Source organism: Lampetra fluviatilis, chromosome 12 (genome assembly GCF_964198595.1).
Source record: "Lampetra fluviatilis chromosome 12, kcLamFluv1.1, whole genome shotgun sequence".
Classification (NCBI taxonomy): domain Eukaryota; kingdom Metazoa; phylum Chordata; class Hyperoartia; order Petromyzontiformes; family Petromyzontidae; genus Lampetra; species Lampetra fluviatilis.
Window position 1 is genome coordinate 13,799,385 of NC_136286.1, and position 15,731 is coordinate 13,815,115.

A 15,731-nucleotide genomic window follows, 5' to 3' on the forward strand; every position below is an offset into this window, starting at 1 on the left:
ATAAGTTTTGACCACAGCTTGGGCCCTTGTGGATTAAGGCTTTAGGGACTCAAATTAATTGTGACAGATTTCAGCGATTATTCCAAACAAGCATCTGATTGCCGCTGATCCCGCTGAAGAATCTCCAGGATTTTACCTACCTAAAAAGCAATGGATCCACATTAAATATAATCTGCACTTCTCACAGCAGATGCACTCTTTACCTTTACAAGTGAAAATTGAAAGAAATCCCAGAATGCAATTACAGAAAGACAGAACCAACGCATCAGCCACATGGTGAACCTCTGCCAAACTCTTACATTAAATGGAGGCATTGATGCAATCCACCACATCAACTGAAGCCATTTCTGGGCATAGACTTACAATTTGCTATTCATCCAGCCATATGCAAGAAGAAGACTGGTGCATTCTGATTGCCAAGCTGAATTTTGCATCCATAATGCAAGAAACCAGATGCTTAAAATGCAGGGGTCATTTGTGACCAAAGTAGCAGTGTTTTGATTTGCTGCCTTGTGGTTATATGTATTTAAATAGATGTGCTTAACACAATGGTTCGCGTCTTGCTGTGTTTTCAACACACCGTGATATTCTATGCTGTAACTCACTACTTTGGTGTAGTGTTTTAAATATATGCTATTCTTTCACTCGTTTAGGAGCACATCTTGAAGTTTAGCTGTCGACTGTGCAACAGTTGCATTATATGGCAGTGGGAAGTAAGTGACGTCGAGTTACAGTGGCATCAGAAATATTGGTTGTTAGCATCTGCCAATCTGTGTCTTCAATGATGTCCTTTGAATATATACCACTGAAGATATAGATCCTAAAATAAAAGTCATACAATGGCCTCTTAGCCCAGACTAGGAGTATTCCAAGCACTATGAACAGAGTAGAACATTTCACCTTCTAACAATTGTTCCTACACCTCGCAGAAATAAATAAAAAATAAAGCTGCTATTACCCAAAGCATCGTACACGAGGGTTTTCTTTGCACATCATCGTTGATATGCTGATAACCGTATTGATGTTCATGCAAGCATAGCAATATAATATCGTACACATCTCATGCATTTTTATTTTGGATTTATGGCTGTGTTCCTAAAGTGTTTTTTTTTACCAATAGAGGGCTTTTGTTGATTTTCAAAAATATAAGTGTCTGTTTGAATATGCTGAAATTGACTTGGTAACAGCTATTTAAATATATTTGTGTATATATTACCTGTACTCTGAAAGTATACATGCGGGATTAATCCTCAAAGAAATAAGACAAATATTCTAAGTTAAAGTGCGTAGCTCAAATAAGTATTGGGGTGATTCTCATCTCGTTTGGTATACCTTAAAGTAGTGGTGGAAATGTCACACTTCCACATATGCTTCCAGTCGCTATAGGATGATCAATGTTGACTTTTCAACGAGTACCAATGTTATGTACTTCTTCTAAATGAGACAAGCTCTCTAACCACAGTGCCACACAATTTGACAGATGCATATGACATCTAACACACAACAACAACCGCCATTCGCCACTAAGTGGCGGTTACGTCACCACGACGCTTGTGCCAGGCCACGTGCACCTTGAGGCCACGTGAAGTGTCGAATGCCCGCTGGCAGGAGGATACGGGGCAGACCCAGGTGCCACGGGTCGACTGACTGAGATGACCGAGATGACTGGCTGATGCACCACCTGTGCCCCCTACTGTGCCAACTTGCTGTGCTTTAGCCACCCGGCGCTCCGCTCGTTGTTGTGAGCGTCGCTCCTCCGCCCTCCGTTGTTGGAGAGCGACTGCCTCCAACTGCCCAGTAGCGTCCTTCACGAGCCTCCTCCACAGAGGCCGATCTTGACACCGCTGGTACCAGTCATCGGCAAGTCCACTCAGCTCCACGTCCTCCTGTACCACATCACTCAATCTCTTCTCTAGCCCGTGCTGCGCCCGTTTAGCCCCCTCGATCCGGCCAAACAAAAACTGTTTAGGCATGCGGTGGCTGGGCATGGGGGCTACATCTAACACACGAGTACATCATAAGACTCACTAATGAGGCAATAATAAACCCTATAATGCATTCCTAAGCCTTACACTAATCCTAACCACCCCGAACCTTACCATTTTACAACGAATTACTTTTTCACTGAAATTACTTGTCTGTCGCAAGTAACCCACTTTCCATGTTTTGTGTATTCCGTGTATGAATATATTGCGGTAAAGATTGGTGGTGCAGTGGTCGTCACATTGCACTCGGCAAAATTCTGACGAGAGTTTTATTTCCAATGACAGCTAACACCAACCCACATTGACCAGGATGGTGAAGTATAGTTAAATAAACCCCCAAGACCAACGTGGGGTGGGAAATACTTCCTTTACCCAGGAGCAGATTAACAAAGGGCCGCAATGAATGCATTTTTATTTAGAGTTGTGTCCCATTGGAATGTACAGAATTCATGCATTATTGTGCTTTCCATTCGGCAAACATATTATAGCCGCCTGAGCAAGTGGTGAAAACTTCCATATTTTTATGGCAGGGGCCACTGCTCTCATAGCACAAGCACTGATGACACTCGCTCATGTTCTCAACCCCGAGACAGAGGGGGGGGGGGCTGTTGGCAGGCCAAGCCAGGGTCGGGATTTGACCTCGCAACCTTCCCAACCGCGGTGCATTGTCACCGCCGTCTCGGGAACAGCGCCACCTCCGTCGTAACCTGCAAACGTGAATCCACCCTCCGTCCCTGGGCCAGCCCGGTTGATGGGGACGGGTGGAGGAGGGGCAAAGGGCAGAGTGTGCAGGGATTGAGTTGTTGGTGGTCGTGGTGGGGGGCAGAGTGAGTGTACCAGGGCTCCAGAACAGACAGCACAACATAGCGAAGACACGATTATCCGGGCTTGGCCGCCTGAAATGTGAAATTGTAGTCGTTGCACCGCATTCTATTCCATTCCAGATACATCAGCGATGCGTAAGAGTCGGTAGAATAGCTCCAGTGGCCATCAATGTTAGCAAGGGGCGAGCTGCCCCCGGGGTGCCCCGCCACTCCCCCGGGGCTCGCACCGCGTGCTCCCACGGGGCCCCCTGCTGCTTGCCACGCCTGCGGTGGTGCCAAGAAGCACGTGGCAGGCAGGCAGCAGTGGCAGCAGTGGTTGTTGTTGTTGCTCAGTTACCATGGTGGGGTAAACGAGCACTGAAAGGTGGATGTCGACGTGACACCCTTGTGGAGTGACCGAGAAAATTACCCAAAGCCACATGCAGCCTAAGATTGGCTATTTAAAATAAACAACGGTCTCCGATTGGAAGTAGGAGGCATCCCACGGTGATTGATCGGGAGGCAGACTTGGGGATGCAGGGTTGAACGAGAAAACAGAAATGATCCGTTAAAGGGAATGTACAGGGATTGACTGAAGGTAAAAAAGGTTCGAGAAAGGGGACTGATGGATATATAAGGGGAGAGCACGTGGAGTGGGGACGCTCGGAGGAAGATACAAGCAGGAAGACGAGGACGAAACCTGGGGACCATTTATTGTGAAAGTCTTCAGTGGGGTTCCTTATTGTGGAAGTCTTTAAATAAAAGTGCCTCTTCTTATTACGTTGTCGTCCGTTGCAGCTTCAATCCTCAATTTGACCTACTGCTACGTCCACGCGTTTTCGTCAGCACGACCTCCACGTGCGACATTGGGTTTGAGTCATTCGTGAAATTGTGGTGGCGGTGGTGGGCGAGAAGGGGGCTGGGTTTAGCAATGAGGGGAAACCTCTCTTATAGCTTCCTCGTGTAAATACGGAACTCTAAATGCCGTCACATTTCCCCATGCGCACAAGGCCCTCTCTTCGGCAGCCGTCCATTGCGTTTCCGTTTCTATACATTGACGTGTGTGCATCCTTAATGCCTACTCATTGTATATACAGCGTATTCAAATGCACGTGTGTACACATTCATTGAAGCACGAGCATGGTTGTTACTATATGTGTTCAACGATAGATATATTAACTTGTATACGTGTGCTATGTGTCTCTGTGGGCATATTTACATCCTATTGTACGGCTACAATTGGCAGAACACTGCGTTGAGCATCAAACGCGACTGCCACATGCTTTCACGTGTGAGGCTGGGCAGTTGTGGCTCACACCTCCTGCTGCACAAGTGAAAGGCTCTTCTGTCTGTCAAAGACCCAGGGCTAAGGGGTTGCTCCTCTCATCTCATTGGCTGGCTCACACTGACTGGGATGTCACCAGGACATAACCCTGTTTAATTAATCAAAAGCAAACGTCTGTAGCCTCCCAACCACACCAGTGACAGCCCCTTCAGTCGGAGGCCAATCTTGGATTTATAGCGTGCCCATGCAACGCATTCACCTGCGTTTGCTACCCAGGCAGTCCGAGCGAGTAAGGAGGGATGGGGGTTGCACCAAATGGATTTTGCCACCCCCTTGAAAGCAGAGAAGTGGAAGATTCTGGTCATGTGACAGCAGAGTAGATAAAAGGGGCAGACGGAAGGAAACTGGGGCACTTGAAATGTCTCAATCCCGAGGTGGAGCAGCTTATTGCAGGCGACCCAGCGAGGCTGCACTCGATATTTTGGGATGTACTATCCCATGGACATCTGAAGAGTCATCCAAAAAGGGTAAGTTGTGGACTTTGTATCTCATTTGGCTTTTGGCAGGACTATGGACACTGTATAGAACACTTGCAAATGGCTACGTTCTCCTGGATAGCACTGTTGGACTAAAACGTTTGCTTATATTTTCAATGTGGATGCACCAGGTGAGCACTTTTTTACTTGTACAGATTTACCATTTTGAGGAAAGTGTGTTGCTAAATCATGGTGTATCGTGGTGGAAACCATCAAGAGTGTCAATATAAACGAAAGCGCCACTCAATAGTGTATTGTAAACTGAGATTTCAGAGTGAAAGCAACAACAGGTGGGCCCTTGTAAGACCATAATACTGTAATGTATTGCAGTAAAGGGCTTGTTTTTTCAGGCCTGTAATCCATACAGAGCCACAAGGGTGTTGCAAGAACATCAATCAGATACATACAATATCAACATGTCAATGTCAAGTTCCAAGAAAAACGTTATTTCTCTTGACAGGTACTGGAATAAGTCATATTTCATTGTACAATGAGTAACCACCACCTGGCAGGGCCTGTCAACTTGAAGATCTTTTCCTTTGATCTAAACTCCCGTGAGCTAGGGATGGTCTTCAGACGTTTATTTTGGCGTCAGCTCAGACCAAAGGAATGATGAAAACGTCAAGACATCACTTCTTCTCACGCTATGGTCTATGAATTATGGCTTGGAGACGTTTTCTTGCAAAACAAAGCCACCTGCTCAGCCTATCAGAGGCCTGGGACCACTTTTCAGGCGGTTTGTGGCTTCTGAGCAGGCTTGTTAAACCGTAAACACATAATAGTGAGGCATGCGAGCATAACCAAGCACATACAAACCCTCTGGCTGAGTCTCTTTATTGCATTTTTTAGAAAAAATATAAATCTGTGTGGTTTAACTAGAACATTTTGGCCTTTTGAGAGAAACAGGTGGCCTGGGAGGTCCCAAACTTGAAGTCTCCACCTGGATTTTTTGGATGGAATGGAAAACAGTCTGCCTCAACATGTTCCAGAAGTCCATTGTTTGCTGACTACTGAGTCTAAAATCACCAATTTGCTTCACTTTTCTCAAGATTTATTGGAGAATTCACAATGGCGGCTGGCTCCATGGGATGGCATGGCACGGTGCAATGGCAGCAGTAGGCTGTATGGCTTATTTTGGGACGATGTATAGTGTCCATTGTAATTAAACCCATGGGTTTTAAGTCCACGGAAAGTTATCATTTATGCATAAAACACCTCCAATAGTTAAAAACGCACAATTACACACACTAACGTGGGGTGCTTTCAATTCGGTGGTGCATTGGACATTCTTTTTCAACTCATCAAGAGGCAATTGGCGGGGCAGGGGAGTGTAAATTCAAGGGCACGTTTCTTGAACAGAGGGTGGTTACAACACAAAATCACGATGCCATGGCAAAACCTCGGCTTATTCATTTGATTACACCCCTACCACCCAAAAAAAATTACTTTATTCAGCCAAACAGGTGACCAAGTCCACGGACCACAATACTGAAATCCATGCTCGGTGTGGCAGCGATTGCGTCTCTGCGCCTGTGGGGGGGGGGGCCGGCTTCGTGCGGGGTTTGGCGTCTGCGCGCGTCTCGAGACGAGCCGTGGGGGGCGCCTCTGCCGAGGCAGCTGGCCGAGTCGTGAGACATTGCGCGTGACAAACAGGGCTCGGTGTTCGGGCTGTGGCCCTCTCGTTGTTGCGGCTGCCTTGGGTCTGCGATTTGTTTGAGAGGGCAGCCCGCCATGGGCCCGACACTGTACGCTGCGGGTCGGGGACCACAGGAAGCAAAACACGCGGGGTGACCCGGAAGCTTTGATGATGCTGATGATGATGGTGGTTCTTGTGCCTCGTCTCACTCGTCATCATTCCACGCTTTGTTTCCACCTCTTCTGGAAGACTCGTCTCGTCTGCCACCATCTCCAGCAGATGCATTAGGCTACCCCTCTAGGAAGAAGACGCTTTTGCCATTTTTTGCGCAGCGGTGCCACTCGCCGGGCTTGCTTCTACCCCTTCTGGAAGACGCGCGGCGTGGCGGAGATTGTGGGGGGGTGGGGGGGCCTCTCCACCGGTGGCTTTAGACTGCGACGACCAAACGCCAGCGAGAGAGACGCATGAGGAGGGCACGAGAGGGGGGCCGGCAATACCGCCTCTCTCCGTGAACTTTCTGTCGCACGCCTGCACCGTAGCCAACCCGCGCGAGTCGGAGGAGGTGCGGGGAGAGGGTGGCGATGCGCACAAGAAGTTAAACGCCAAAAAGCGAGAGTTTAACAATTAAAAACATTGAGTTTGTCTCGAGACGACGACGACGATTTAAAATTGCGCAGCTCCAGCGGCTGAAGAAATATCTGGAGGTGGAGGAGGAGGAAGCGTCCCCTGTGGAAGTGGCCGTCTTTGCATCGCCACATGGCGTTGTGTGTGTGTGGGGAGGTGCTCTATAACTCACAAGCGGTGTGCTGTACTTAGTCACGAATGGGACACGTTCTGTTTACGTGACAAACATGAATGTATTCTTTCTAGATTTTAAGCTTTCGTGACTGCAACGATTCATATTCTTAGGTTTTTTCGGTAAAGTCACGTAGGAATTTTTTTTAGAAAAGTTAAAAAATATATATTTTACTTTTATTAATTTTTACCTACGTGACTTTACCGAAAAAAACCTAAGAATGTGAATGTATTCTTTGGTTCTTTCGGTAAAGTCGCGTCGATAGAAAAGTGTCTGCAGTATGGGCTGGGCAGCAAATGTTAATGTGGGAGACAACTTCAACGCAGCAGATCTACACCAAATCAAAGGGCCACCAGGCAATCATTGCACCTCGCTCCTCCACACACCACACTGCTGATTGTGGAGGTTGACAAGAAAACACAAGTGATGACCCAAAGTGGTTGAATGACATCTTTTCAATGATTGCTGAGTTTATTACCATCCTCTCGGTTGAAATTATGTCTGGGTCTGTTATATATGGATGGCTTCGTGAACGAATCTTTGTTGATAGCCAGTGGGCTTGCAAAGTAGCATCGTCTTAGAGAAATCTATTTCATGTGAGCCAGCCGCATTAAAATAATGATCAGCCACGGCAGAAGTGTTGGTCCTGCCGTGTTTCAGATCTGCCTTATGCTCACGAACTCGGTCCGAGACATGTCGCTTAGTTTCCCCAATGTAACTGCTGCCGCAGATACAACTTAGTTTGTAGACGCGCCGGGGTATTGCATGTCAGGAATCTTGTCCTTCACAGATGGGATCAGATCACGAATTTGATGTACTGTGTTAAATCGGACCTGGATCTTGTGTTTGTTCATGATTTTGGAAAAATGTTTGGTTACCCCTGCTGTGTATGGCAAGGTGATGGTTTTGATTGGATCCTCAGAATGCTCCTTCCTCACGGTTGCGGTGATGGCTTTGCGGATTGTGATTAGTTTAAACTTTTAGAGTAAATGATTGTGCAGTACTCTACACTAATGTCAAAGTCAAATAAAATAACATTTTAGAACATAGCATATTGACTGGCCGTTTGGAGCAATGCTTTCCAGTGACACTTAATTCGCAGATAAATGTCAGGTTTCAACTTTTATATGACTCATGAGCAGTGTGGTCTTAACAAAATAACGTCTGGATGATGATGTTGGTGGTGTCTAATGTGTCTGTATCTCGGATCAGATTGCCATGCTGACAGCAAGGCCTACGGGTATGGCAAGAGACACTTTTGGTGAATCTGCCCCTGCTTGCAGATCCTCTTGTTGACATCCCTTATACCTCCTCACCCAAAATCACCCCCACCACCACCCCCACCATCACCTCCCACCACCACCTCCCACCTCCACCACCACCTCCAACCACCACCTCCAACCACCACCACCACCTCCCACCACCAACACTCACTCACTTACATCGCTGGACATCCCTGGAGGCAGGTTTGGCGAGGTAGAGGAGGATAGCTTAAAGTTGATCCTCCCGGTTTCAACGGTTAACATGTAACAACACAGCAACAGACATTCACTGTGAAATCAATCCTGACGGGTTTTTTTCAAGCCACAGTAGTGTTGAGTGTGGCCATGCAACCTACAGTATGGAGATTACATTGTAAACCACTTGTCTGTGCTCCTTCAATGGAGGAGGAATAGCAAAACTACACGAACTCTCCTGTAGCCCTCTCGTGGCCAGCATACATTGGCATTTAGCTTCTGAACATATTGCTGCCATCGTACGTAAGAAGAGAATGCTTTTTTTTACTTAGGCGAATCACTGGACATGTTGTGTTTTATTTGCAAATAGAGATATAGCAGCAGTTTCATTTATACATGATATGACTGGTCACAACTGAGTGCCCCTGTATGATAAATAACTCCTAAAGACAAGAGTCTCGCTCATCAAAATACATAACATTTGTACCATCAGCCTCCTGCACCAATGCTTTGCAGCAGCATTTGTTTAAAACAGCCAAGCTTTGGTTCAGTTTCAACTTTTAGAGTCTCAGCAGTGTCAGGCCTGTATAAACGATGGCAATATTGTTTCAATGACATTCCTGTTTGATAAGCAACTGTTTGACAAATGTAGTTTATTTCTCTGCACAGCATTTCAATTCCAGCATCTGTCATTTCTCAGATGTGTGTCGTATTAACATTTGGCCAAATCAAGTATTGGCACACTCCAGGGAATTAAGTCAAAGGAAAAATTGCAACGTGAGTGCGGACTTTAAAATTCTATGGGGCATTCATGGACAAGAGTGGCGATGTAACTTGTTGAATCCTCATAAGTTGCAACCCCAGGGGCAAACAATTTAACCACAAGCCTTTTTGGCCATTAAGAAAATAGGACCCATAATTAAAATTATGGTCAACAATACACAGATCCAACAATCAACCTCTTGGGTAAAGTTAAAACTTGTTGATCGTTAAGATCCCTTTTGAGAAACAAACTTAAAAAGTTGGGTTAAATGCTTTTGCTTTGGCATCAGTCAATATTAATGGTTATCTTACAAAATATTAACACACCATAGTGTTTATTGAATTACCGCCAGTCAGATCATAATTACGTCTCTGCTTAAGCAATGGGGTCTCTTTGATAATTGATTATTGGGTTAGGCCACGTATGACCTGACCAACTCCGTATTGTTAAGACCCTCCATCACCCGGCAGAGCCGAACAAATTAATTGTCACGTGTAAAAGCATTTAACCTGACAATTATTGTTTCCCCCCCACTGGTAAGTTGAATCACAATGCTTACAACCGAATTAAGTGGGGGTCAATGTTTGCATTAAACAACCATTGTTGACTTCCCACAAAACAGGACAAATTGTCGATTTAAAGCTTTCGTGACTGCAGGGATTCATCTTCTTGGTTCTTTCGGTAAAGTCACGTAGAAGGGAAGTAATAAAATAATAAAAATAAAACATAATAAAATAATTCTCACGACGTTTCGGCCACAACGCAAGCAGCCGTCCTCAGGTGAAAAATGTTTCATTCTTCACCTGAGGACGGCTGCTTGCGTTGTGCGTTGTGGCCGAAACGTGAGAATTATTTTATTATGTTTTATTTTTATTATTTTATTACTTCCCTTCTACGTGACTTTACCGAAAGAACCAAGAAGAAGAGGACAAATTGTATTTTGAGTTAACCACTGATTACAATTTGAACTCAAACCCTTCCGATTGCTCTAACCACAGCTGCACCTTGCCTGATACAGTTATGCACGGAAGAATAGGCTTCAGACAACTGCATGTATCAGCAAAACCTTCATGATAGGGCTACATACTGCCTCACGTATTGTATATGGACACCATTGACTGCAGTGTATACAACACTGGTCACTTATTAACACGAGTAGCAATGAGGTATGCCAGATCCAGACATTGGCTATGATTGAGTCCACATAAAAACAGGTATTTGGCTTTAAGTAATTTTCCGAAGTGATTTACATGTTCTATATCTGTCATTAACATGAAATTATCTTCTGCTAATGAAAGTCAAGTTCTTTCAAACCTACTCTGGCCAACGGCGCATTCAAGAGGCGACTCAGAGATACCTACAAAATATTGTACCCCTGGTCAGCACACAAACGTGCTCAATACACGCAATCTGCACGCAGACACACACTGAGCACACATGTATGGTCAACACACAGCACGTGCATACATATGTAGTAGAGTTCACGACTCTTGGACGCCGGAGTTGGAGGCACACGGGTTTATTCCACACAGCACGGTTGTGGCACACAACACTAGAGGGGGTATCGGCCCCCTCACCCGGCTAGCTGGGGATACACGCGCTAGCTACTCCTAGTCTGCCTCCTCGTCCTCCACTAACGGGCTAGGGGAGGCTATCTGGCCCGACACTGGTAAGTCGGGCCCGATACCCTGAGTCCCAGACCAGCTCTGACAGGAGCACCGGCTCTGGATCTCGGGACCACGCCGCTGGCTCGGTCCTGTTCGGCCCTGATAAGGACGGCGAACCAGGGGAGTCCAGGGCTCTAGCTAAGACGTCTTCAGTCTCCACTGGTTAGCTTAACATTCTCCCCGAGCCCTCCGACACATCCCCTTTTATACCCAACCCCCCCTTGAGGGGTGGGGCCCCGGGGGATCATAACTCCGAATCAGCCCGCCCGGGGTGCCTGGCGCGGACGTCGTAGAGAGCACCTCCCCGTGCACTCACGTAGCCCCGCCCACTGTGTTTGTTTGCCATAAGCTGCCATGCATAACGGGCTCTCTCTCTAACACCCCTACATCACCCCCCCCCCCCCCCCCGCATAGCTTGCAGCCGTCCCGGCTGCCAACATACAAAAAAAATGACAATAAAAGCGCATTTACCCCCTGACCGCGTGTGTGCCTCACTATTTTTCAACAATAACAAGAACAACAACAAGAACACAACAAGAACGCAACAGCGAGAAGAGAAAACAACCCGACGCACCCCCCCCGAATAAATACGAATTCCGTAACAACAGCCTATATACAATTTGCAGGGAACCCACCACACACACAACACATGGCGAACCCAACATATGTACATCCAATGAGCAGGGAACCCACCACCCACACAACACACAATGAACACAACCTATGTACACATCTTCCGGCCTCACAACAGTCTGCGCATTTTAGCGCGCGTCCTTGCAGCGGGCCCCTCACACGGGGTAACCCCGGGTGGCGGACCGTCAGGTGGCAACTGTCCGTCTCGGAGTCAGTCCTCATCCGACGCCGCGTGACCCTTGGCATCCCCAGGAGGGGTGATCGGGCGTGAGCCTGTCACTCCTGATGCACCTGGAGGTGGCACAGCCGGCAAGGCATTAGGTGAGAGCGACGGAGACGGACCCAGTGAGTCGGTCGACCCCCCACATGTTTGGCCACGCGTGTGTGAAGTGGGGATGTGTACCGCAACGAAGGGTTTTAATCTAGAGGGGTGCACGAACCACCGCCGCTTCCCCCATTTGATGCGCACGCACTGCGGTCGCAAAACCTCGACCACCTCCACAGGGCCCCGCCACGGCCGCACCAGCTTAGAGGAGGTTGCAAGTGGCACCTGGGGACAGTGCAGCCATGCCTTGTCCCCCGGCTTCCACTGCAGCATGTGCGCCCGACCCAGTCTGAGCCGCTCATTCGCTTTCTGACGGAGGTCAGAGTTTTGCATGGCAGCATCCCGTGCCTCTGTTAATTTGGCCAGATTAAATTTTACATGGTCAGCCAATTTAGTTTTACTCTGCGGCGCGGGGATCTGCAGCTGGGCACGAACAGGCGGGTCAGGTTCGCGGCCGTACATGAGGTAGAAGGGGGAAAATCCCGTAGCTGCATGGGGGGCCATCCGGTATGCCGCCAAGACCCCTTGAATTTGCAGGTCCCAATCGGTCTGTGAGTCCGAAACCTGCTGTGACAACATTGACGTGATGGTTCGATGCAGACGCTCGACCATCCCGTCAGTTTGCGGGTGATACGGGGAGGTACAAATTTTTTTCGTGCCCAGGAGCTCACAGACTTGTTGGAGTAGTTTGCCGGAAAATTTTTGCCCTGGTCGGTCAGCAGCCGCTCCGGAGCACCTTTGTCCAGGACGTATCCCTGAACAAAGGCCTCCACGATGGCTGCTGCCGACTGGTTGGCAAGGGGCCAGGCCATAGGCCAGCGCGTAAAATACTCCACACCAGTCAACAAATATCTATTGCCCCTGGGGGTGGCGGGGAATGGGCCCAAAATATCCAGCGCGACAAGCTCGTTTACTCTGGACACTTTGATTGATTGCAAGGGTGGGTTAGACTCCCGTGCTGGCGGTTTTCGTTGCGCGCACCGAGGGCATGACCCCAATAAATCCCCGACATCCCTCGTCATGCCTGGCCAAAAAAAATCAAGTTGGAGCAAGGCGAGGGTCTTTTGGGTCCCCAGGTGTAGGAGGCGCTCGTGAGCGGCCCACACCACCTTGCCCCGCAACCCAGAAGGGACCACCAGCCGGTGTCGATGGGATTTTCCGTCCCAATGCATCAGCAGACCTTGCACCATCTCCCATGCGTCGGCATCACCCCTCCCCCGCGCAGAACCGCCGACGCGACGACGCCACCCGAGGAGGGAGGTATCCTCCATCTGGAGGCGCCCTCATTCAGTGACGGGCAACCCCAACAGGGAATCTTTTCCCTGTTGTGCGATCGAATTAGTAATCAATGTTTCGTCGTCGTCGGCGGCCGCCAAGACCGGAACCGATATGTCCCCCGGAGGCCTGCAACGTCCAGACCCCAGGAGGCATGCACATTCGGAGGTGGTTGGCATGCGCGACAGAGCGTCCGCATTGGTGTGGCGAACGCCCTTACAGTAGGTGGTTTCAAAATCAAAGTCCTGGTTGTTGAACTCGCAGGGCGTACTGTAGTGCCGCATGATTTGTGCGGACGGTGAAATGCCGACCGTACAGATATGGGCGATACTGTTGGATGAAATAGACAATTGCCAACAGTTCCCGACGGGTGACACAATATCTTTGCTCCGCGGGAGACAACACCCGACTACCGTACGCGACCACCCGTTCCACGCCGTCAACCACCTGGGAAAGCACGCCCCCAATACCCATGTTGCTCGCATCAGTGTCAAGCAAAAAGGGCTTAGAAAAATCGGGGTAAACCAAGGGAGGAGCTTTCACCAGAGCGTCCCGAAGGGAGCGGAAAGCAGCCTCCTCCTCCTGTCCCCAGTGGAACCGAACCCCTTTTGACGTTAAAGCATGTAGGGGTTTCGCAATCGTCGCAAAATCCGCGAAAAACCGTCGGTAATAGGACGCGAAGCCAATGAAACTCCTGACCTCTCCCACCGAGGTGGGAGTCGGCCAGGAGCTGACGCACTGCGTTTTGGCGGGATCGGTAGCAATACCTGAGCGTCCCACGATGTGTCCCAAATAACGCACCGATTCGCGTAATAGATGACATTTTTGGGGTTTGAATTTCAAATTAGCAGCCCGCATCTTTTGGAAAACCGCCCGCAACCTCTGGAGATGTTCGTCAAATGTTTTACTAAAGACGATAACGTCATCCAAATAAATCAAGCACGATTCCCATTGCAATCCAGCCAAAACTAATTCCATAAAACGCTGGAAAGTTGCCGGCGCTGAGTGGAGTCCCATCGGCAACCGGTTGAATTGGAACAGGCCGTGCGGTGTACGGAAAGCAGTTTTAGGCTTTGAATCATCGTCCAGAGGAAGCTGCCAGAATCCCGAAAGTAAATCCAATGTGGAGAAAAATCGCGCTCCCGCCAAGGCGTCAAGCGATTCATCCATCCGTGGGAGCCACCGAAATTTTGTTAAGGCGCCGAAAATCAACGCAAAACCGCAACGAGCCGTCCTGTTTCTTAACTAGGACGATCGGCGCTCCCCAAGGGCTGGTGGAAGGAGAAATGATGTCGGCGGCTAACATATTATCAACAGCCGATTTGACATGGTCCTTTTCGGCGGGACTTAACCGAAAAGGATTCTGGCGTATTGGTGCGCTGTCACCCATATCAATATGGTGACGCAGCAGATGAGTGCAGCCCAAATCGTATTTGTCCCGACTGAAAACGTCGGAAAATTCCCGCAGTAGTGTTTTAAGCTGTTGACGCTCTGAATTTGACAGGTCCGTCGATCCCGCACAAAGCGCCTCGAGCCACCCTTCATCGCTGTGCGAATGTGGTCGCGGCGCAGGGACAGCGCTCACGTGATTCGCGACGGGTTCCTCACAGGGCACCGGCGTTGCGTGAGCATGTACGGTCCCTTGAGGGACCACCACCGTCTGCGAGCCCACATTGAGGACCGCGATGAAGGGGTCTCCGTCCCCTCTCACTTTGGTCTGGGCCGGAAGTAAATGAGGTCCACTAACCCCGGCCCTAGACGGCCCCAGCAGAACCCCCTGGGCCCCAATGCCCTTAGCGAAAGGCCGCCGAAGTTTCAAAGGAATCAACATTTGTGCCCCCGGAGGAACGCGCACCGTTCTATCTACGAACGCCGGCACCGTCGCGAACGCCGTCCGACTCGTAACGGGGGATGGTAGAAACGCCATGCGTCGGCCCGATGGGAGCTCAATGCATCCCTGGTCGATTAATATCCTAATCGGCATTTTGGCCAGGAAGTCCGTCCCCAGCAGGCACGGAACCGCCAGCGAGGAGGAAACAAAAATCGGCCCAGACAATTTAATAACCCCGACACAAATTTGGGCTCGAATTTGTCCAATGATGCCAAGTGAGCCCCCATTAGCAGCATAGAATGGCACGTTAACGGGCATCAAAGGACGGCTTTGGACAGGGAGAATATTGTAAATTAATTCCGAATTAATGGTCGCCGATGCTCCCGTATCGACCAGGATGCGCACCTCAACCCCGTCGATGTGCCCCACAACGGCAGACGACCCCGACGATGCGGCTACAACGCGATGGGCCAACACGGACCACTGGCTGGGTTCGATATGAGTACCCAGAGTGGTGCGTGTTGGTGCGATGGTGCGCGATATCGACCCCCCATTCGCTGCGGTGTTTGAGTGTGTGATGGGCGTGTGCGTGGGCCAAACATGAGGGGTGCCGCGACTCGCCGGGTTACGATGATGGAGCTTGGGAAGAGGGCCGGCGTCCCGTCGAGGTGTCGTCCCGCGCTGCCGAGAAGAGCGGCACCCCGAGGCGACATGGCCCCGGATGCCGCAGTTGTAACAG

At 49.3% G+C, this 15,731-nt stretch overlaps 1 protein-coding gene across 1 annotated transcript in view; it reads left to right on the forward strand.

The window, feature by feature from the left end:
* LOC144935274 (uncharacterized) overlaps nucleotides 1-6,241 on the forward strand; it is a 44,204-nt gene extending 37,963 nt beyond the window's left edge. The window contains exon 3 of the mRNA XM_078861844.1: nucleotides 6,195-6,241. Coding sequence (XP_078717970.1) covers nucleotides 6,195-6,241 — 47 coding nt within the window. The remainder of the gene's footprint in view (nucleotides 1-6,194) is intronic.
* Nucleotides 6,242-15,731: the final 9,490 nt, after the last annotated feature.